Source organism: Pararge aegeria, chromosome 27, assembly GCF_905163445.1.
Source record: "Pararge aegeria chromosome 27, ilParAegt1.1, whole genome shotgun sequence".
Taxonomy (NCBI): domain Eukaryota; kingdom Metazoa; phylum Arthropoda; class Insecta; order Lepidoptera; family Nymphalidae; genus Pararge; species Pararge aegeria.
Genome location: NC_053206.1, coordinates 1,889,365 through 1,912,793, shown reverse-complemented (window position 1 = coordinate 1,912,793; position 23,429 = coordinate 1,889,365). Strand labels below are relative to the sequence as shown.

The 23,429-nt window shown below is 37.1% G+C and overlaps 1 protein-coding gene across 1 annotated transcript; it reads left to right on the top strand.

Annotated features, from left to right (window-relative positions):
- Positions 1-68: 68 nt before the first annotated feature.
- On the top strand, positions 69-19,682 carry LOC120635614 (zinc finger and BTB domain-containing protein 41-like). The gene is made up of 15 exons (XM_039906631.1): positions 69-365; positions 783-957; positions 1,660-1,752; positions 2,943-3,080; positions 3,527-3,925; positions 5,416-5,922; positions 7,189-7,314; positions 7,754-7,884; positions 8,716-8,790; positions 10,166-10,304; positions 11,867-11,970; positions 14,434-14,518; positions 16,145-16,276; positions 17,328-17,528; positions 18,788-19,682. Exons 1-15 carry the CDS (start codon positions 292-294, stop codon positions 19,031-19,033), a joined length of 2,625 nt encoding a protein of 874 aa, XP_039762565.1. The 5' UTR covers positions 69-291; the 3' UTR covers positions 19,034-19,682.
- Positions 19,683-23,429: the final 3,747 nt, after the last annotated feature.

Here is a 23,429-nt window from a genome sequence, read left to right as displayed (position 1 = left end):
CACACGGCTAACTTATTTATAGCCACTAGCCAGTGGGTTTTTTTTACTTTAACTGTGACACAAATTAAATACTTGTTACAACATGCATGATTCAGTTTGTATCTTAATTATCTGTGTATACGTTCAAAGACTGTCAAAGATTAAAAAAGTAGGTAGGTACCTGAGAGTACCTAAGTAAACACTACATATTTGTATTTTGTTGTATGTCTATTTTTGTTGAATACTGAACAGTTTCTGACTTCTATTCCTTCTAAACAAATTATGAACACCTAAATCATACCCAACGCCAAAATGAAGTGTTGTGTGCCTTTTTGTGTAAACAATTCGGAAATACTACCAGACATAGAGAATGTTACATTTCATAGGTAAATATTGTTACGAGCTTTTTAATAACGTCCCACCTGCTTCCCGATTCAATAATTTTTCAAACAAGTTACCAACAGATTGTCTTCATGAAAGACGCATTTATCAGCATCAGTTGGTAACTCATACCATACTCCATCATAAAGATGTATGGAGATGACATCTCGATACTGCAATTGTTAGTGTTATGATTTTTCTGTAAGCGCGACGAATCCAAAAATATCTTTTACTGCCTTTGTCCAAAAAGTGTTTTCGACTGGCTTGATGCTGTATATTCACCTAGTTGCGAATTTGGCCTTTAGCAACTCTTCCTTTGGGTGGGTTTTTAAGTTTCAAAAAGCTGTTTGTATATTAAATAAAACTATTTTCTAAATTATATCTACCTTGACTCTCCATTACCATTAAATAACCTATTACAGATTACCAACAGAAGCGAGCCGTCATGCTGCCTGGATTGAATCTCTGGGTATTGAAAAGAACCATTTGCAAAAAGTTCTATTCGTCTGCTCTCTGCATTTCAGAGAGGCGGACTTTTATACCACTAAAGGTGGACAGAGGGCTGTACAGAGAAGCGGTATTCCAAAAACTGAACAGGTATTTTTATCCACCCTTCTTTTAAGGGTTCCCTACCCAACATCATTCATTAGACAATTTGAATTTTCACTGTTGATGTATCTCTTTTGCTTCTATAACATCAAATTGAATTTTTGATGGCACAGAGAGCTGTAGCGTGTCTAGAAGCTGAAGGTGGCCACTATGAGCAAAATTCTATGCCAGAACAATGTAAAGTTTAAGGGATGTAGAGTAGCATAAGCTATTTTTTGTCACAGAAAAATAAACGGTTCAAAATCGTCAAAAACGTGGATGAAGATTCCGGGCACCAGCTAGTTGTCTGTCAATCATCATCATCATATTGGCCCACTCAGGGCAAGGGTCTTCTCCCATAATGAGAAGGGTTTTTTTTTCTTTAATTTGTTCCTTCCTGAGAAGGGGTTAAGGCTATAGTCCACCATGCTGGCCCAGTGCGGGTTGGTGGACTCAACACACTTTTTGAGAACATTACTCTCAGGCTTCCTCACGGTGTTTCTCTTCACCGTTGAAGCTAGTGATATTTTAAATGTTTAAAACGCACGTAACTTAAAAAAGTCAGAGGTGCATGCTCTGATTCGAACTCGGTCCCTCGAAAGTGAAGCCGAAGTCCTGCCCACTGGGCTATCACCGCTTCGAAGTTCGAGTTGACTGTATCTATAACAAATAAATAAGTTTTCTTACTTTCTAATAAACATGTCTTTTCAGGTTTGCATCGTATGTCTAGACACTGACAACAAGTTATATCCCTTGAAATATTATAATTTGGACGGGGCTTATGAAAATGTGACTGGAATTTCGGTACGTTAAGTTGAAATCTTTTTGACTACATCGCTGACGCAGCGATATAAGCTGCTATCTTATTAGAAAATTTCTTGAAAGAACTTTTTGATGTAGGTTTCCCCCCCCCCCCCCCCCCCGTTAATAGGGCATCAGTCACCCTTATCTCTGAACAACAAGTTACTAGTACATTGTCCTTGGAGCAATCTCTGGTGCACCTTGGATCACACGGAATGAGGAAATTAACTAATGGAATAAGACAATTAGAGAGGAGAAATCGCAATTCTATACATATGATTACATAGATACTAACAAATACATTAATAATGAAATAAAATAATAATATATAAACATGTATTATATGCATTATTTATTAAAATATTCATCCCCGTACTATGCTCACTGTGTGGCTAGATGGTGATGTGTGTATTGTCGTAGACCGTAATAGGTATATTTATTTAGTCAAAGTCAAAGTCAAAAATATCTTTATTCAAGTAGGCCCACAGGTGGCATTTTTGATGCGTACATAAGAACCACACGGTAGTGAGATGATGGCGATAACCACATTCGTAAACTTAAAACTAAAGCTACGAGGGTTCCAAACGCGTCCTGGTCTAAGAAGAAGCCCACAACAAACTTAGCTGGGTGTTTTTTTTTTTTTTTTTGTTATAGCAATAATTTACACCCAAGCTTTTTTATCGTTTACGTAGTCCTTTATACTATAATAGGACTTTTCTATAAGCTTATGTTTAATACAAACTTTGAACTTTTTAAGAGACATCTCCAAGATGACAATTGGTAGTTTATTGTAGAATTGTATGCAATTTCCTTTAAACGAATTATGAATTTTATGTAACCTAGTATATTGCACTGTAAGTTTATTCTTACTTCTAATGTTTAAATTATTGCAGTCACATTTTTTCTTAGATTTAGAAATGTTTTTATGAACGTACATTAAATTTTCAAATATGTACTGACTATACACTGTCATTATTTTAAAATCTTTAAATTTATCTCTCAATGACTCTCTCGGACCCATTTATTAAAGATTTTAAAGTAAGTTTCTCGTGGTTAATCAACATTTCTCACGACTGGACCACGATCCATGCAACTGGGTCGAAATATCGACAAATCCAAAATATTATCGTTGTATGTACCCGTTGAACTATATTTAAGACATATTTATTTACTATCGACATTTTTAATTTCAGTTAAGATTATTCAACGTAATCCTATCACCGAAAGTTTGCTCAGAATGCGGCCAGCGTCTGATAAACTGTAATACATTCAAAGAGAAAAGTTTAAGAGCACATAATTTGTTATTGGAATTGAGTAGCAAAGATGAATTGGTAAGTCTTAATATAGTCAAAGTCGAAGTCTAATATAGTCAAGGTCAAATTCAAATATATATTTTTTCATGTAAACAGATTCCAAGAAAAATGTCCAAGTACCCATAACACAAGCAACACTTATTTTGGGGTTAGATGGTGATGTGTGCATTGTCTATATTTTATATTTATTTATTTTTATTTATTCCAAACTCGCCGCGGGCTAAGTAGAAGCTCACAACAAACATAGCCGGGTTTTCTTTTTGTTATCACCATCTCGCACTAATTCACTCACAAGCTTTTTTATAGTGTACGTAATCCGTGGAGTATTGTAATAGGACTTTTCTATAACCTAATTTGTAATACAGACTTCGACCGGCAATGAGAAGGGGTTAATGCCAGAGTTCACCATGTTGGCCCAGGCCGGATAGGTGGACTCTCTTGCTATTATTTCAATTGATTTCCAGCTAAGAATACAAAATATTAAGGCGATAAATAGAAAGAAACAAAAACTAAAATCCAATTTAAAGAAAAACTTTTTCGAACCTAACCACTGTGATATGTTCTTGGTCCGCGACGAAAATAACGAAAACATTAAAATAGAGAACAGAGAGAAAAGTAAAAATGTGAAATTGGAAAACAGAGAGAAAAATATAAAAATAGAGAGTATAGTCTATGGTTCGGATGATAAGGCTGAAGTGAAAAATGAGTCAGCTGCAAACGTAACGAAAGAGGAGGGAAAGAATAATTCCAATTATGAAATTGCTAGTGATGAAGAGTTCTTACACGATGACATAGACAGTGATATGTTTTTAAATTGTGGCATAGACAAAGTAAGCAGACCGACTAAGACAAACAATAATAAGGTAAGTGAGTCAATTTGAGCTCTTGTCTTTTTAATCATATGTGTAAAAATATGTTTGGATGATTTTTTTATCCATGCCTAATCTTTAGTATATCTACACTTATGCTACGGCTCCGAAACTACTGGACAGATTTTAAACATTTTTTAGCAATAGAAGTTTAATTATCACCTTATAACTTAAATCCTAGTAATGTATAAATTCAAAATTCTTTGAGATTCTTAAGAAAAATGCAATACAATAAATTCCATTATTCGGCGTCCGCTAAGAAACTGACGGTTCCCGCCGTATTCATGAAAAACGGTATCAACGCGAAAGAAGTCGTGGGGAACAGCTATTATAATCTTATATTAGTATATAAAAATTGAAGAGTTTGTTTGTTTACTGATCTGCGATACTGCGATCTCAGGAACTACTGGTCAGATGTGATTTTTTTCAGTGTTGTATAGCCCATTAATCGAGGAAGGATATATTTAATCACGCTAAGACCAATAGGAGCATAACACCAATGAAGAATGTTTCAGAATTTAAAGTTGCGTTGAAATCATGTATGACAATTTTGTTCCCCTTTAAAAGTTAAAAAAAAAAGTCCGCGGGAACATATATATATGTCTATCTTTTATGTCTGCTGCTGATGTTATGAGTCCAAGGCCGTGGGTTCGATTCCCACAAATGGAAAATGTCTGTGTGATAAACATGAATGTTTCACAGGATCTGGGTTATACAGGATATGGTGATTCTGGGATTATAAGTATCTATGTATGACGGCTGAAGAGCCTCCGAGTTGATTTTAGAAAGAGTGACGTCAGCGATACTGACGTCACTAACTTCAATATTTCCGTCCATTACGATTAAAACCACAACTTGTTGTTTTCTGTTTTTATTACGAATACTTTCAGACGTCCGAACGGTCCGACGTCTCGAGTAATCATCCGCTGCGAGATATCGGCCACCGGTACTTATACCAAAGCATGCTTGTACAATCATCTGTTATAAAAACTTGTTGACAGCGACTAATTGTGTTTACAAAATTGTGTTGTGAATTTTTACACATGATTGTCAGTAATAGCTTAGTTTGTGATTGAAACAGTTTAAAAGAAGTTAATTAATAAATCTTAATTATTTTGACGCCGGTAAATGAGGTGTAGAACACCTTCGCGCCGACATGTATATTATTCATTAAAATATTCATCAGTCATCTTAGCACCCATAACACAAGCTACGCGTACTTTGGGGCTAGATGGCGATGTGTGTATTATCGTAGTATATTTATTTATTTATTAAGGTTGACTTATACGCGGACGAAGTCGCGTGGGACCGCTTGTTAAACTTAAGGTCATACAAGTTTCTTGGCTAAAAAACTGAATGGATGCATTTTAATTCTCTACGCATAGTTGTGTTTCTGTTAATAATTGTTTTAGTTTAGTTTATATGCGAAAGAGTGACCGATGTTATAATTTCAGGTTTGTTTACCAACTGTGATTTTTTAACAGGTTATAAAAACTAGAACTGACGACGCAGATGAATTTACAAATGGTGGCAGTTATAAAAACCTCAGACTTTTGAACGAGGGAATAGAAATAGATGTGAAATTCACAAACAACTATTACGACATTGATTTCCAAAACGAAAATGATAAGACTGCCAATATTACGAATGATAATGACACAAGTGTCAAATTTCCCATCGATGATGACGTTGACATGGATTTCCCAGACGAGAACGATATGCACGTGGGATACTCGAACGATAGCGACAGCGATATCGTATTGGTTCAAGGAAGCTCCGAACAAAATAAACCACCAAGAAAATGTGTCGGCAAACCCAAAAACAAAGTTAAATCGCATATAAATAAGAGCGATGCACCAAATGTTACGGTTAAAGTTAAAAGGGGGGGTAGAAAACGTAAAACTCCTGGCACAGGGCGTTATTTGAAAAGAAAAGCGCCCACAGGCGACATGGAAATATTTAATGTAACGGTTCTGACATACGAAGAACAGGTGAGTGTGAATTATTAAATATAAACTGGTATTTGATTCCGTTAGCTGACGCGGCGGGTCGGGGTGGGTGCAAGGAAGGGGAGAGATACTCCCACAAAGCGAAAGATTACGGAAACAAATTGTTTTAGAGATTTTTCTATTTGTATTGAGGTTTTTTAATCGAAATTCGACCTTTTTGTTTTTTGACACTTTATTTGTAATATAAACACAAAAAAACGAAACAAAGAAAGAATTAAATTAAAAGAAATTACAATCTTTCTTATCTTATCGCTATCCCTACTAATATTATAAATGTCAATGTAAGTTTGTTTGTTACGCTTTCACGCAAAAACTACTCAACCGATCCTCATGAAACTTTGTACACATATTCTTGAAAGTGTTAGAAGTAATATAGGATACTTTTTATCCGGACATTAAGCTCGGTTCCTTTGGGAGAGGGGATGAAAGTGTTTGACGATTTTCCACCATAACTCCGACAAATTATAACCTATTTAAATAATTATTTTTGTACCATAGAGGTTATAATGTGTTTAATTTTGCTCAAACTTTGCGTAGATCTGATGAACGAGGTTGAAGATAGAGGACAGAACTCCTCAGCTGACAGCAGCAAACCCCTCATTTAAGTCTTAGCGATACTGAATACTTCAAATTCTTTTAGAACTACAGCTGAATCGAATGCCACATCAAAAAATAAAATCAAACGCAGACTAAGTCGCGGGCAGCAGCTAGTGATCTTATATATATACATATATCTATATATTTATTATCATAATAATCATATGGAAGCGTCCATAAAATACGTGAGATTTTTTAGAGGTGGAGGGGGTCGAGTCAAATCTCATCTAATCTTACGTTGGAGAGAGGGGGGTCTCGGCAAATATCACGCAATTTTTTTTCTGATTGAAACTTATTTTGGTCCATTTAATCTAGATTGTACATGCTTAAGATTTAATTTTAAATGCAATCGTAATACGATTAAGATCATTCATACTTCGACGTTATGCATCTACTGACTGTCATACGACCATATTTGTTTTATACTATTTGTTTTTTCTTTTTACAATAACAAATCCACATTTTGATAAATCTCACGTGAGATTGAGGGATGGGGGAGGGGGCTGGATAAAATCTCAAGACATCTCACAAGGGGGCGGAGAGAGAGACAGAAAATTAAAAGAAACTCTTCACGTAATTTATGGACGCCCCCTATGATGATATGATGAAATTTGAAATTTAATACAAAACTGGAAAAACATGGTTTTGCAGATCGAGGATATACAGAGTAAAAAAGACACCCCGCTGTACAAGAATTCCACGTTCAAATGTAGCTTCTGCTACAAAGGTTATCAATACGAGGATACCTACGACGCTCATATGGAACAACACACAAACGTAAGTATTTCTTATAGCTTGGCTTCTGGGATTATTTAACCTATTGATTGGTACAGAAGTCATTTGTGGGATTGAGTATACGCTTTTATAATATGATTCCTAAGGTGATTATGGACCTACCAATGCATAAGTTTAAAGAATATGTTAAAAAACATTTATTACAGCGAGGTTACTATACAATTGATGAATTTCTTAATGAAAAGGTTGCTTGGAAGCATCCGGCTCCGCTTTTATCTCTCAATAGATAGAAAAAATAATGTTAAAATGTAAATTGTTGATGTTGGAAAAGAGCAACTGCTGAGTTTCTTGCCGGCTTCTTTTCGGTGGAATCTGCCTTCCGAAACGGTGGTAGAGTCACTACACACAGACAGACTTGACTTTTCAAAAGTGCTTATATAAGGCCCACTTGAAATAAATTAATTTTGATTTTTTTTTCCAGAAATACGGTGTGTTCGAATGCGCTATCTGCAGCATTCACACCAAGAGTCGTCAGAAACTTTTGCATCACCTCAACATGACACACATGGTGCGTTACACCTGCACCAAATGCCCCTTCTACACAAGGCACAGGTACTTTGTAGTACTAGAGTTTCTTAAATTACAAAAAAAACACCAAATACCCTATTGGTCAGTGTGAACTAAGTTAAGCGATCCGGCTCGAAGGACCAACCGCCGCCCTGTGTCCATCGTGCGTTTTAAGACTCACGTTCTTGTAATTACACCGGCAACCACGCGGCAGAAATAAGAGTGTTCGGGCTATAAAAAAAACAAAATTCAAAATTCGTTTATTTCAAGTAGGCCTACTTTAAAAGCACTTTTGAAACGTCAATTATGTCTGTTTGTAGTGACTTTACAACCGGTTCGGAAGGGAGTTACACACTTAGAATGTGTTTGACGGCCGATTGGCGCAGTGGGCCACTGCCCACTGCGCCAATCGGCCGTCGCCCTTGCTTTCTGAGCCAAGGCCGTGGGTTTGTGTGATGAACATGAATACAGAACATATAGTCAAATTATAAATAAAAATTTAACAAAATGTATACAATTTGGCGGCCTTATCGCTACATAGCGATCTCTTCCAGGCAACCAAAGGCGTTAAACACAGCTCAAGAAAATAAGTAGGTGGTGCATATAAATAAACATATATGTTTGCATATATACCTATATATACGTATAGCAAATGTATATTTACCCGGCTAAGTTTGTTGTGGGCTCTTCTTAGACCAGGGTGCGTTTGGAACCCTCGTAGCTTTAGGTTTAAGTTGGCGAACGAAGTTATCACCATCCCCTTACAATTATGTAAACATATATGTATAAACGCTTCATAAGTGCCTGTGATAGGCCTGCATGAATGAAGAAATATTAAATTTTTGAATTTGAATTATTAGAGAAACATTGTTACAGAAACACTGCGAAATCGCACGGTCGCTGGCACAACGGGGTTAAGTCCAAATGCAAATACTGCGACGTGGAGTTCAGGTGAGCGTTATTAAGTTTACTTTAAGTATTCGACTTTGCTGACTTCACATCGGCGTTTGCGCAGATCTTCATGGCTCATTGAATGTTGTTAACACACAGAATTCTCATATAGACATTTGATAAACGACTACGACACCGCGAGGTATCTTTGCATCGTTCGAGTCCATGTAGGACTGGAGTATATCGATAATGCAGTCGTATTTATATCAAAATACCCACCAACTCAATGCCATGTTATTAATCAAAAGTTTAATTATTTACCCACTTAATAAAATTACTGTAACACATTATTGTGTCCAAATAAAGTGAAAACGCCCCGCGCACGTCTCACTTCGCACGCGCGGTAAGTCGCCAGCTCACAAACTTTTTCCCATTTTATGGCGAACGCTGAGAGCATTAGAGGTAAAATAATTACTGTCAACTGCTAAATGCTAAGAAGCGACAAACAGTTTGTTTCCATTCTAATGTGGAGTGGTTTTTAAATGCAAATTGTGGTACATCTGATGAAACCTACAATCCAGGGGTTTTCAAGGGGCGGATAATAATAATAATAATTTATTAAGACTAAAAATAATGGATACAATAATTACATGTATTCCCTCACCTCTGCGGAAGGAAAACCTGTGTTACAGAGGGTACGTCCTTCCAATTGTTACAAAGGGTGCTTGTTTATTTTAAACCTATGTTTTATGAAAACTACATAATATAACAATTTAAAAGCTAAAAAAAATAAAATAAAAATCAAACAATAACTATAGATTAAATTGTGTGTGTGTGTGTGTAAGTGCAAAAGGATCCTGTGCGTGCGTGAACAACATATTTTAAGACATTCAAAAACAACGACGTTTCAAAAGTGCTTATATTAGGCCTACTTGAAATAAATGCATTTTGAATTGACAAATTCCTTTAAGGCTGGCGATTCACATAAAAAAAAAAATATGTTGAAAAAGAGACACTGCTGAGTTTCTTGCCGGTTCTTCTCGATAGAGTCTACCTTCCGCACCGGTGGTAGATTCAATACCAACAGATTGGACGTTTCATAATTTCTTATATTTTGGTCAGCGTTACAAGTTATTATTCTACATAATAACTGTTACAGTAAATTTATAAAGTGGGTAAACAATTAAACTTTTGATATTCATGACATTGAGTTGATGGGTATTTTGATATAAATACGACTGCATTATCGATGCACCTCAGTCCTACATAAACTCGAGCGATGCAAAGATACCTCCCGGTGTCTTAGTCGTTTATCATAAATTGTAAAAATTATTTACAATTTTTTACATCATTTTAGTATGTTATTTCAACATAATTATTTTTACAATTTTTTTTTAAATTTGAATTCTGAATTCAAACGCTGTGCTGTTTACAGTAAGCTGACATCCCTGCTGTCACACCTCCGCAAGAAGCACCCTTCAGACCAAGTTTGCGCGCTGTGCGGGTACTCGTTCATCGGGGAGCGAGGTCTGGCGCTACACATGCAGAAGAAACACCAGTTCGACGACTTACAGGTGTGTATACACGGCAGTGACTAATGACTAAGGAAGTACAAGGCAGTGACTAAGGAAATACACGACAGTGACTGAGGAAATACACGGCGAGACTATCGAAGTACACGGCAGTGACTAAGGAAGTACACGGCAGTGACTAAGGAAGTACACGGCAGTGACTAAGGAAGTACACGGCAGTGACTAAGGAAGTACACGCAGTAACTAAGTAAGTACACGGCAGTGACTAAGGAAGTTCACGGCAATGACTAAGGAAGTACACGGCAATGACTGAGGAAGTCAACCGCAATGACTAAGGAAGTACACGGTAGTCACCAAGGAAGTACACGGCAGTGACTAAGGAAGTACACGGCAGTGACTAAGGAAATACACGTCAGTGACTAAGGAAGCTCACGGCTGTGACTAAGGAAGTACACGGCTGTGACTAAGGAAGTTCACGGCAATGACTATGGAAGTAAACCGCAATGACTTCGGATGTACACGGCAGTGACTGAGGAAGTACACGGCAGTGACTAAGGAACGCTTCAGACCAAGTAAAAATACCGTGTTGTGACAGCAGATCAGAACAACCATACAGTTATCACCACCCCTGTGACCCTGCTTACTGAGGCCGTGGGTTGGATTCCCACAACTGGGAAATGTTTGTGTGATGAACATGAATGTTTTTCAGTGCCTGAGTGTTTATCTTTATATTATAAGTATTTATGCATGTTATTCACAAAAATATTCATTTGTCATCTTAGTACCCGACACAAGCTACGCTTACTTTGGGGCTAGAAGGCCATGTGTGTATTGTCGATGATGTTGATGATGACGACGAAGAGTTGTCTCTAACTGATCGCTTCAGCAATAAGACCGCCTTTGCATTCCATTATTATTAAATATAAATAATCTTAATAATACATTTTAATTTTATATAACTTATCAATCTATATTATAATAGCTTAATTCATATTTACATTACTATTCTTAATAGTTTTTAGTTAAATACTTATTTTAGTTTTTTTTTTTTTAATTAGACCGGAGATAACAACGATAATAAAATGTAAATTGTTGATGTTGGAAAATTGCAACTGCTGAGTTTCATGCCGGCTTCTTCTCGGTAGAATCTGCCTTCCGAACCGGTGGTAGAGTCACTACAAACAGACAGACTTGACGTTTCAAAAGTGCTTATATTATGCGTACTTGAAATAAATGAATTTTTAGTTATTCTATGTATTTAGTTGCAATTAATTGCTGGTGAGTGTTATGAATTATTGCTCTAACCAGGTTACTCTTCTAATAATTTAAAATGACATTGTGACTTGTGAGATGGTGATAACAAAAAAAACACCCGGCTAAGTTTGTTGTGGGCTTCTTCTTAGACCAGGACGCGTTTGGAACCCTCGTAGCTTTAGTTTTAAGTTTACGAACGTGGTTATCGCCATCATCTCACTACCGTGTAATTCTTATGTACGCATCAAAAGTGCCAACTATGGGCCTACTTGAATAAAGATACTTTTGACTTTGACTTTGACTTTGACTTTAATTAAATGAATTAGCTTTGCCTTTTGCTTTAATTCCAGTCAGAGCCACAGGGTCCAACGTGCGTAGAGTGCAACATCCGGTTCGCTTCTGACACAGCGTACGAGCAGCATGTTCGGGTGTCGCCAAAGCACAATGCTGCAGAGTGAGTGAATCTATAATAAAACTAATTCATCGTCATCAAATCAACAGATAGACGTCCACTGCTGGACATAGGTCTTTTGTAGGGAGTTCCACAATACACTGTCCTGGGCCACTTGCCTCCAGCGGCTCCCAGCGACTCGCCTGATGTCATCTGTCCACCTCGTTGGGGGCTGACCAACGCTGCGTTTACCAGTGCGGGGCTGCCATTCCAGCACCTTGAGAACCCAACGTCCATCCCTCCTCCGAACTATTTATTTATACTCTTTATTTGTACACCACTCAGAAAAACGAGACAAAACAAAACACATGTAGAATGAAGCAGGATACAAAAGGCGGCCTTATCGCTAAGTAGCGATCTATGCCAGGCATCCTTAGCATTAGGAAAACTAAAAAGAAAACAAATAGGTGGGGTACACTATTTAGTACGTACATACGAATATCTACATACCAATACATAAACCAGACTACACAAATAATAAAATACTATTGATAAATATAACAAAATATATATAATAACTTACTATGTGCCCGGCCCATTGCCACTTCAGCTTCGCGACTCGAAGAGCTATGTCGGTAACTCTGGTTCTTATACGGATCTCCACATTTCTGATTTTATCACGTAGAGATACTCCGAGCATAGCTCTCTCCATCGCCCGCTGAGCGACTCTGAGTATTCTTATGAGGCCCATAGATAGCGACCATGTTTCAGAGCCATAGGTCATCACTGGCAACACGCACTGTTCAAGACTTTGGCCTTATCTCAAACTAATTATATCATTTTTATTATCGTTTTTAACAACAACAATAATCAATAGTCATTTATTGATGAATATTAATATTATACGTCACATAGTAATTATTATATAATAAATTATATATCATGCAAATTTATATGAATTCATAAATAGTAATGCTCTTTAAACCTTATTTGTTTTCTACTTCACAACTTTATTCCATCACTGGGTTGCTTACTGTCAGAAAGCTTTATTTTTATTTCAAGCATAGTTCTTAGAAGGCACAAAACTTTACCGTTTATAACTATCAGTAAACGAAATAGATATTGTGCAGCTAATTCATTTAAAACCAAAACTGCCTTTGCGCGGATACAACACTTGTCGCAATCAAACTATCTGTATAACGTGATTAACAGGAAACTTAAAATATACCCCACTAGGATTACATAAATGCAAAGAAATTTTTAATAAGTACCTTTTATCACTAAATTATGATGAGGTGGAATCTTTATTAGAACGTTTTATAAAAAATTGAATTTATCAGTCGTTAATTTTCACAAATTCTGTCTTACACAAACTTTGATCACGCACAACAAACATACACACACACACACAAACATACACACACACATATACACACACACACACACACACAAACATACACACACACACAAACATACACACACACACATACACAGAAACACGCATACTTATTTTGTATATTTTATTTTTTTATTATCATTTAAATTTCTTTATAACATGTCTGTCCTTTTGTATATCATTGTATCTCTTGTTTTGTTTGTTTGCCTACCTTCATTTTAATGTATTTTGTTAAGTTTATTTTAATTGTAATTGAAGAGCAGAGTCTTCTGACACAGGGGTAGTAATACTACTCTTAAAAGAAGGCTTCAGCGATATATTGATGCCACTTTGTTTCTTACCGAAATAAACTATTTTTATTATTATATTATAAATATATATATATATATAGTTAGTACACAAACCAAAATAACATATATATATGTTATTTTGGTTTGTGTACTGAAACTCAAAAAGTTCTGCATCGATAGAGCTGAAATTTTTGCATGATATTTAATCCGCATCAAGGATTGTTTTTATCTATTTTTCTCAAGCATTCAATCACAATGTGCCACAGCGAAGTGTGGCAGGGTACAGCTAGTTCATTATAATATTATTGTATAATTACAAATAAGTAAAGACACACAACACTTGGAGGAATTATCTATTTTATATATTTAAAATGTCTCATCCCTTGTTTTAATTGGTTAAAGCGGTCAGGCCGCGATTGCCAGAGAGTCGCAGGATGTACAGAACTAAACACTAATTATTTTTGCTCTGGGAAGGTATTAGTTTCATCAATAGCCTTTTACAGTCCACTGCTGGACTGTAAAAGGTTATTGATCTCTCCCTCTCCCTCTCTATCTCTCTCTCCCGCTCTCACTCTATCTCTCCCTTACACACGCACATTATATATGATCTTCTAATCGAATCTTTCCTTTACTATATAATGAGAAAAGACTCGATTATTTGTAACTATTTATCCGGAAGTATCCGAAAGTGTCGATTATTAGTATTAAAAAAATATGCAAAACAAAAATACGAGTTTAAATAAAAATTAAGGTAGGCAGTGCTTTTGCACATGCATGAAGTGCAAGCTATTGGCAGTGGGTCAGTAACGGGTTGCTAATGTTGATTTTTTTGTTTTGCAGTAATCTGGAACGCAACGAACCGAGATGGCACAAACCAAAAGCGCCCCCGCGGTTCAAGGGCGATCAAACTGTCACTTGCGAGGAGGTGAGTGGAATCTATGTGGCTTTTTTTTAAATTAATTTTATAATAGAATCCTGTTCCACTGTATTACATGGCATTTTGTTTAAATTTGAAAATAGAATCCTCTAACGTAGTCAGAGCATTGTTTTACGTGTTTTTTTTATATTTGAAAATAGAATCCTATAATGTAGTCAGAGCACTGTTTTATGTGTTTTTTTTTATTAATTTGAAAATAGAATCCTCTAACGTAGTCAGAGCACTGTTTTACGTAGGAGAGCACACTGTTTTACATGGCTTGATTTTTTATTTGAAAATAGAATCCTATAATGTAGTCAGAGCATCGTCTTAAGTAGGAGAGCAAACTGTTTTACATGGCTTGATTTTTTTTATTTGAAAATAGAATCCTCTAACGTAGTCAGAGCACTGTTTTACGTGTTTTTTTTTTTTAATTTGAAAATAGAATCCTCTAACGTAGTCGGAGCACTATTTTACGTGGCTTTTTTTTAAGTCTCAAAATAGAATGAGAGTAAGCACTAGGTTACCCGTTTAGTTTCACACCATTTGTACTTGACATAGTTTATGATTTCACTCTATTTAGTTACAGTTACAGTAGGCACAATAATTTTATCATTGTTTTAAATCATTTATATACTATATACTAAGATGTGTGATGTGTGATGTGTGGGTATGTTCCGTATAGGCACAGAAACGGCTGGACCGATTTCAATGCAACTTTTAGGGAATCTCCGGATTGATCTGGCGAGTAATCCTGTAAAGTTTGGTGACGATCGGAGCACTCCTATTTTTGAACTGTCAAACTGTCAAATACAGCTTTTATTTACTATGATGATATTATATTGTTGGGTGTACATGGGTGTAGATAATGATCTTCACCCGCTCGAGAAGAGAATAGAAGAGAATGAATACGGAGATAAATAAATGATTTAATATATTATGAGATTTAAATTAAAAATTCAATGATGTAAGTTTATTGTTTAAATAAAATAAAACAAAATCTAGCCCGGCGAAGCGGGCTGGGTACGCTAGTTATCTATATAATTTTATTATTTAACGTGTTAATGTTTGAGTTTGTGTTACTTTAGTTTTCCTCTTTAAAATATGTCTGTTCTGCTAAACATTATGGAAAGCTCTCAGCTGAAAGCTGCAGGTTACCTCACGATGTTTTCCTTCACCGTTTTAAGCAAGTGATATTTAAATTGCATAACCTGTTGATCGTCGAAAAAATGTAAATGTCAGTTTCAAAAAGTTTATATTAGGAGCCCTTTTTTTTATTTTTTTTACATTCACGACACTTTTTAGGGAAATGCGTATAAAAAAATGTCCATCCCAACTTTCATGATTCTGTAAACGGCATTGGCTTCCTAAACAATTTATCTTTATCATAGTGCTATTCATAGAAGTTAAAGTCTACAATGAAATGTATAAAAATCGTAGAGAATGCGTCAACAATCGCGATTTTTTTTTTACCATTTTTATTCAAATTTATTAGAAATGCATAAAGAAGGTCTATTTCAGTATATATATATATTTCAGTAATAATCTAGAATAGAACTATACAAAAAAAAGTTAAATTTAGGGGTTATTTCACGGTTGGCGATTTTTATGGCGCGATGATTTTTTTGTTTCCAGTGCGGCATGAAACTAAAAGGTTTCAAGTACTACACCTATCACTTCAAGAGACACCATCGTGACAAGATCCGCACGCAGTTCGCGAACGGTCACGAGAGGTGTCTGTGCGAGCTATGCGGACGGGTTCTGCAGGTGAGTCTATACGAAATCTATATATTGAAGCACGTTCCGAGAGTCCGGCAGGCTTTGAATCGTCACAAACTATTATGACCTCTATCACCGTTTTCACAAAACCTAGGAATCGCCTTAATCGGATGCCTAACGATTTAGCGATCCGGCTAGAGAAAAAGAAACGTTTCACGAACTCTTATGTGATGTGATAAAAAAAAACAGATTTTTCTTTAAAAACCCTGCTTTTTGAAGTTATACTTCTGTATGCGCGTTATACCAAAATGATGAGAGTACAATTTTACTATGCGCGGGCACAAAACACCGACACCCTGAAGTTAGCTATAGTCAACAATTCATTTAAAAAAAAAAAAGGTTTGACAGTGTACACTTTTAACTGTCGACGCCTGCTGGCTCGTTCCGGTGATTTAATTAAATAAATAAATAAAATATAAATAAATATACTACGACAATACACACATCGCCATCTAGCCCCAAAGTAAGCGTAGCTTGTGTTATAGGTACTAAGATATCTGATGAATATTTTTATGAATATAATACACATAAATACTTATTATATACACCCAGACACTGAAAAACATTCACGCTCGTCACACAAACATTTTCCAGTTGTGGGAATCGAACCCACGGCCTTGGACGCGGAAACCAGGTTCACTGCCCACTGCGCCAACATATATTCATCAGTCATCTAAGTACCCATAATACAAGCTACGCTTACTTTGGGGCTAGTTGGCGATGTGCGTATTGTCTTAGTATATTTATTTATTTAAATCACCGGAATGAGCGCAGACTTTGACAATTGAGAAGTGTACGCTGTCAAGCCTTTTTTTTTTTTTCGAAAACGTAAAATGTTGACTATAGCTAACATTAGGGTGTCGGTTTTCCGTGACGGTGTGCGCGCGCATCAAACAGCAAAAAAAACAAAAAACCTTCATTCGTAAAGTGTCAGTCTACTTCTTATTTATTAATTATTTTTATTATAACTTATTTATTATTAACGTACTTCATAAAATTGCTGTAACATAAGAATTAATCGTGACTCCGTGTCCCACAGCACCGCAGCGCCCTCAAGAGCCACATGCTGGTGCACACGGGCAAGCGCGACGTGCAGTGCGCGGTCTGCGAGAAGCGGTTCTTCCACCAGCGGCAGCTCACCATCCACATGGAGACGCACAGCGAGCCCAAACGCACCTTCGACTGCCCCGTGTGCGCGCGCAGCTTCACTAGCAAGTCCAACAAGAACCGCCATCTGTGGGTGAGTGCGACCTCGGCGGCAGAAGGGCCAGGGCGGACTAAGTCGGGCGATCCGGCTCGAAGGACCAAACGACGTCCTGTGTTTAAACTTAAGCGTTTGTGGGTAGCCACACCCTTAGGACCGGAAATACAGCAATGCTGCTAAGCGACAGAAAGAAACATGGTCAGTGCGAACTAATTCAAGTGATCCGGCTCGAAGGACCAAATGACGTCCTGTGTCCAAACTTAAGCGTTTGTGGGTAGCCACACCCTTAAGACCGGAATACAGCAATGCTGCTAAGCGACAGAAATAAACATGGTCAGTGCGAGCTAATTCAAGTGATCCGGCTCGAAGGACCAACCGACGTCCTGTATCCTAACTTACGCGTTCTTGGATAGCCTCGCGTGTCTGTAATTACACCGGCAACTAGACTGGACGCAGCAACGCTGTTTGGCGGCAGAAATAAACAACGTCAGTGCGAGCTAAGTCAAGTGATCCGGCTCGAAGGACCAACCGCAGTCCAGTGTCCATCGTTCGTTTTAAGCCTCACGTGGTTGTAATTATACCGGCAGAAATCAAGCGTGTTCGGGCTCACCTGTAAAAACAAATAATTCAAAATTCATTTAGTTCAAGTAGGCCCAGTTTAGAAGCACTTTTGAAACGTCAAGTCAGTCTGTTTGTAGTGACTCTACCACCGGTTCGGAAGGCAGATTCCACTGCGAAGGGCCGGCAAGAAACTCAGCAGATTGCTCTTTTCCAACATCATTTTATAGTTTAACAATCTTTAGAATTTTTCTGTTTTGTGAGAGATGAGATCGGAGCCTGATTACAAGCAGCCTTGTCTTAAAAGAAATCATCAATCGACAATATCGCCAAGTAACCACGAGTTTTATAATATGTGTTTTAACACATTGTTTAAACTTATGCATTGTCAGATCCAAAATTAATGGAAGGGGTATAGCAGTTATATTAAATCGCAAAAGACAGTTACGTGTACAACAATATTTTTTTTTTTTATATATGTAACTTTTGTTATCATTTTTTATAAATTTAGTATGAGTAGATCGAAACTGCAACGTTTCCTACTAGATGACGCTACAGTCGCTATAAGACTGATGTGAAAGGCATATACTAATTTCGGCATCGACGGTAGCTTGATTGGAGTAAGCGCTCAGGCAGCAATTGCCAGAGAGTCGCAGGTTCAAATCCTGTCGGTTTCCAAATTTTTTTTATGCATTTTAAATTTATAATATTTAATAATTTTATCTGTTTCTTCGCAGACCCACACCCAAGTATCGAGGCCTTTCAAATGCCACGCCTGTCCGAAGACCTTCGTCTATCCATCAGAGAGGAAAATCCATATCAACCACGCGCACGCAAACCAGCCTTATCCCAAGAAGAGTAAAAACCGAGTCAGGAACAGTCGGCCCAGGCATATGAAGGAGGCCGTGTTCGGCCAAATTGGGCCTCAAAACGCAAACGAGGCCTCGTACTCCAGTGAAACCAGTGGAATGCTTCATGAGTGACGCAAGTGAAACCACATTGATGAGACTGTCCAGGGGAATTTGGGAAAATTCCTCCTAAAAATATTACCGAAGCTACTCTATTTAACTCTACAGTCAAAATTTTGGTCAATCGAAAATCACAGAAGCCTTGTACTCTAGTGTACTTCACAGACAAATTGGGCTTCAGAACGCAAACGAGGTCACGCGTTCTCTAGTGAAATGTACAGTGTACCAGACAAATTTGACCTCAGAACGCAAACGAGGCCTCGTACTCCACTGAACTGTACAGGAAAATTGGGCTTCAGAACAACAACGAAGCCTCGTACTCTAGTTAACTGTACAGGAAAATTGGGCTTCAGAACAACAACGAAGCCTCGTACTCTAGTTAACTGTACAGGAAAATTGGGCTTCAGAACAACAACGAAGCCTCGTACTCTAGTTAACTGTACAGGAAAATTGGAATTCAGAACAACAACGAGGCCTCATACTCTAGTATGCTGTACAGAAAAAAAAAATTATAGAAAAGTATGTTTCTAGCTTTAAATCTTTATTTTATTGTGACAAAGTATATTGTATAAATTAACTTTCTTTTATATGTGGAAGAGAAATCTTTTATCATATACATTCATATTTATTTCTGTGAAATGAATAATTTATTGCATCGAAAGTGATTATAATAATACGAGATATTAATAAAATAATTTAATAACTATGTCTTATTTATTGTTTTCTCGCTCTCACGGCTGTTTTATAAAAGAAAACCTATTGGATCAATCGATATGAAATGTGGTCTTTTTTGGGGTGACCGAATTTAGGTATATTTTTTTGTAGTTATGTGCGTCATCACACGTTTAACAAACAACATCTCTTACATTATCGGTGAACTGTATGTCTGAGAGTTAGCAATGAATTTTTAATATAAAAAAGAAATTAAATTCAAAATTCATTTATTACAAGTAGGCCAAGTTTATAAGTACATAGTTTTGAAACGGCAATTATGTCTGTTTGAAGTGACTTTGTTTTCTTTGCATTCAAAACTACGTTATTGACAGTAAACCATGGCATACAACGTCAGAATTGTCTTTACTTCTGTCTGTCTTAAAAATTAAAAATGTATCTGCAAACAGTACAATTTTACAAGTGTTACTGTTGTCATCGTGTGGCAGATCAATTAAATACACCAAAAACAGGAAAGCACCCAAAATTGAGCCCTGTGAGACACCCATTTGGGTTGATATACCCTAAGACTGACTTTTATCCCTTCCGTTCTATCAACAAGATAAGTAGCAATCGAATTAAGTGCAATATAATTCGATTGGCACAGTGACTTAGTTTAATAAAGCTGTTTTGTTAAACGCAATTGAATGCTTTAGACCGATCACAAATAACACCGATGGCATTATGCGAACTTTCCCAGGAGTCATAAACAGGTCTTATAAGTTTAGTACCCTAGCTCTACCATAAGTTGTGCTACAACGTTTGGTAGAGCCGAATTGATTGAAGCCTTAATAATTTCAAAATCCCACAGTCGAGGTGACATCGGGATGCGTCTTTATAATTTTTCTTCAAATTCCATAGCCCCTGTTAACGAGGATAGATAATCCAGCTTCCCCGTTCATGGAAAAGGGACTACAACAGATTAATGGGTCTAAAAATGAAACAAAAAGTTGTTTACGATGTTTTATTAATATTCACACTATAATAACTTATACGTGAACATTCGTTTGGCATATCAAATATACATTTTAGCATCTATGAAACAATAGAAATAAGATATACATAATATAATAAAACAAGGTAAGTTGGATAGGGTGGTACAAGGACAACATCCATAAATAGTATTAATATAATAATAGCATGTTCAGTCGACCGTTATTGTTCCGATCGTCGTTTCAGTCAATGGTCTTCTCGCGAAAAGCTTCGACCAACTTCTTAAGAAGCTTTCGCTTGGTTGTTGGATCAAGGGTCGGATACAGAAGGCAGTAGTCCTTGAAACGGCGCGTATTGTGTGGAGGTCCCTCACTCTGGAGCCCTGACCGCCGGTTGCTTGGGCACTCAAAAGCCCTGCAAGCGGAGGGTGCATGTTTTTGTTATAAATTTTTAAGTGTTTTTTATTTTTTAAAGCATTGTTAAGTATTAAAAAAATATATGAAAATCTATAAAATATGATAGACCAAAAAAAACATGATATGATTCCTAAGGTAATTTTGGACCTACCAATCCATTAGTTTAAACAATGTGTTAAAACACATTGAATAAATCGTGGTTACTATAGGATTGATGAATTTCTTGCAGGATCTGTTCTCATCTGACACAAGATAGAAAATTTAAAAAGATTGTAAACTGTAAAATGTTGGAAAAGAGCAATCTGCTGAGTTTCTTGCCGGCTCTTCTGGGTGGTGGTAGACCTGACTTGACGTTTCAATAGTGCTTATAAACTGGGCCTACTTGATTTTTTTTTTTAATAGGGTTATTTTCCCAAATGAAAATACTCAACAACCAATCACTTTTATCCCAAATATGCTAACCATTAGATCAGATTTATCCAAATAACAAATTGACTTGCATTTTCTAGAGGCCCAAAGAGGTGTTGTACCCCTTTTTGTTCTAAATTTTATAAAGCAGGGTATTATGGAGAGCTGTTTGCATTGAAAACCCCTTCACTGTTCTTTGAACGCACCTGACATTTATAATGCCTGGTAGACGTCTACTACTCACAATAGAAGATAATTTTAACTTGGAAATTTTGGTCAATCAATCTTCTATATAATGTGTTGCCTAAAAACTACTATTTTGAGGCAGTGGCAGATAAACAAATTCCATAAAAGCCGAAAACAGATATTGGCTCCTCTGATACAGCAGATGTTCAATAGGACGATATCAGGTGACGCTCTTGCTTGTTCTTTAACTTCATTCAGTTTTTTTAAGTCTAACTTCTTTTTGGCGCGTTAGGAAAAAATGATAAGAGTAAATTTTACGATGCGCGCGCCGTCACAAAAATCTGACACCCTGAAGTTAGCTATAAGGTTTGACAGTGTACAATTTTAATTTTCTAAGTCTGCGGGCTGATTCCCGTGATTTGATTAAATTATTCAAATAACAAATTTTCATGTTGAGTGAAACTTGTTTGTCCGATAATGAGTCTATTAGTATTCCAAATTTAATTATGTTTATTTTGTCTATTTCTTTAATTATGTAGAAATATTATTTTTGTGATATTTAAATAAACTTTATTTATCTAGATAATGCGTTATAACAAAACTTTCAATGCATTAAATACCTTTTTTCTATTGGTAGTTGTTAGCGACGCAAAAAGCCCTCTTGTTAATTATTAATTAATAAATTATAAATAATTAATATTATATAGTTTAAGCTGAAATAAATGATTGTCTATGGTTTTAATAAATAATGTGCTAAAAACGGAACGTAGGTGGCGGGGGCGGCAAACCGTTATTCTGACGTCCGCGGCGGTTCAAATTGTAGACGTTCACCGCAACCGACCGCAGCCGCATCGTTTAAACTTTGCCAACCGCTACACACGTTCTGTCAGCCAAGTCACTTAAAGAAACCCTGTGTTTTCACTTGCCCTGGCCCCTACAAGTGGTCCTTCGAGCCGGATCGCAAGGTATGTTCCAAACTCCACCGCCAAATATGGTGAACACTGTGAAGAAACAGGACCTAGTTGAGGAGCAGGAGCAGAGCCAGCACACATGTAAGCAGGTGAAAAAGCAGGTACCCCTAAAGGAGGAGCTTAGAAAAAGGCTTTTCGATGAAGTAGAACCAGCTACTAGTGTTAAGAGCACTAGCGGCCACGCAGTGGCACCGAGTAGGGCTTCTACACGCAATGGCACGTCGAGAAAGTCAAGTTCAGCATCCATCCGAGCAAGAAAAACACGGCTGGAACTAGAGGCAGCGGAGGCGAAAGCGCGTATTGAGATGCAGCTAATTGAGAAAAGGTTGCAAGCTGATATGGCAGCACTAGATGAGGAAGCATACAGTCCACTACCGGAGGAGCATGAGGTGCGTAGCAATAATAATAGTTCTGTAGAGAAATGGTTAGAGCACAGTCAGCACGAGCAGTTAGCACAGCCCGTCCAGCAGGATGGTTCAGATTTAGGCGAGCTGTGCCCGCCCGCCGTTATAGGCGGTGGCACTGATGGGACTGTACACATGCTGGCTAGCGCACTCAAAGAAATGGCAACTATTGCTAAGCACAACGCACCACATGCACAAACACATAAGTTTTTAAGCCGTATTAGCACACAGAAGGATCTACCAACGTTTGCGGGCGACCCCATGGACTGGCTTTATTTTAAGCAAGCTTACGACGAGTCCACAAAAGTATGTAGCTTTAGCCCCAGGGAGAATCTGTGGAGGCTACGTAGTTGCCTCCGCGGACCAGCAAAGGAAGCCGTCA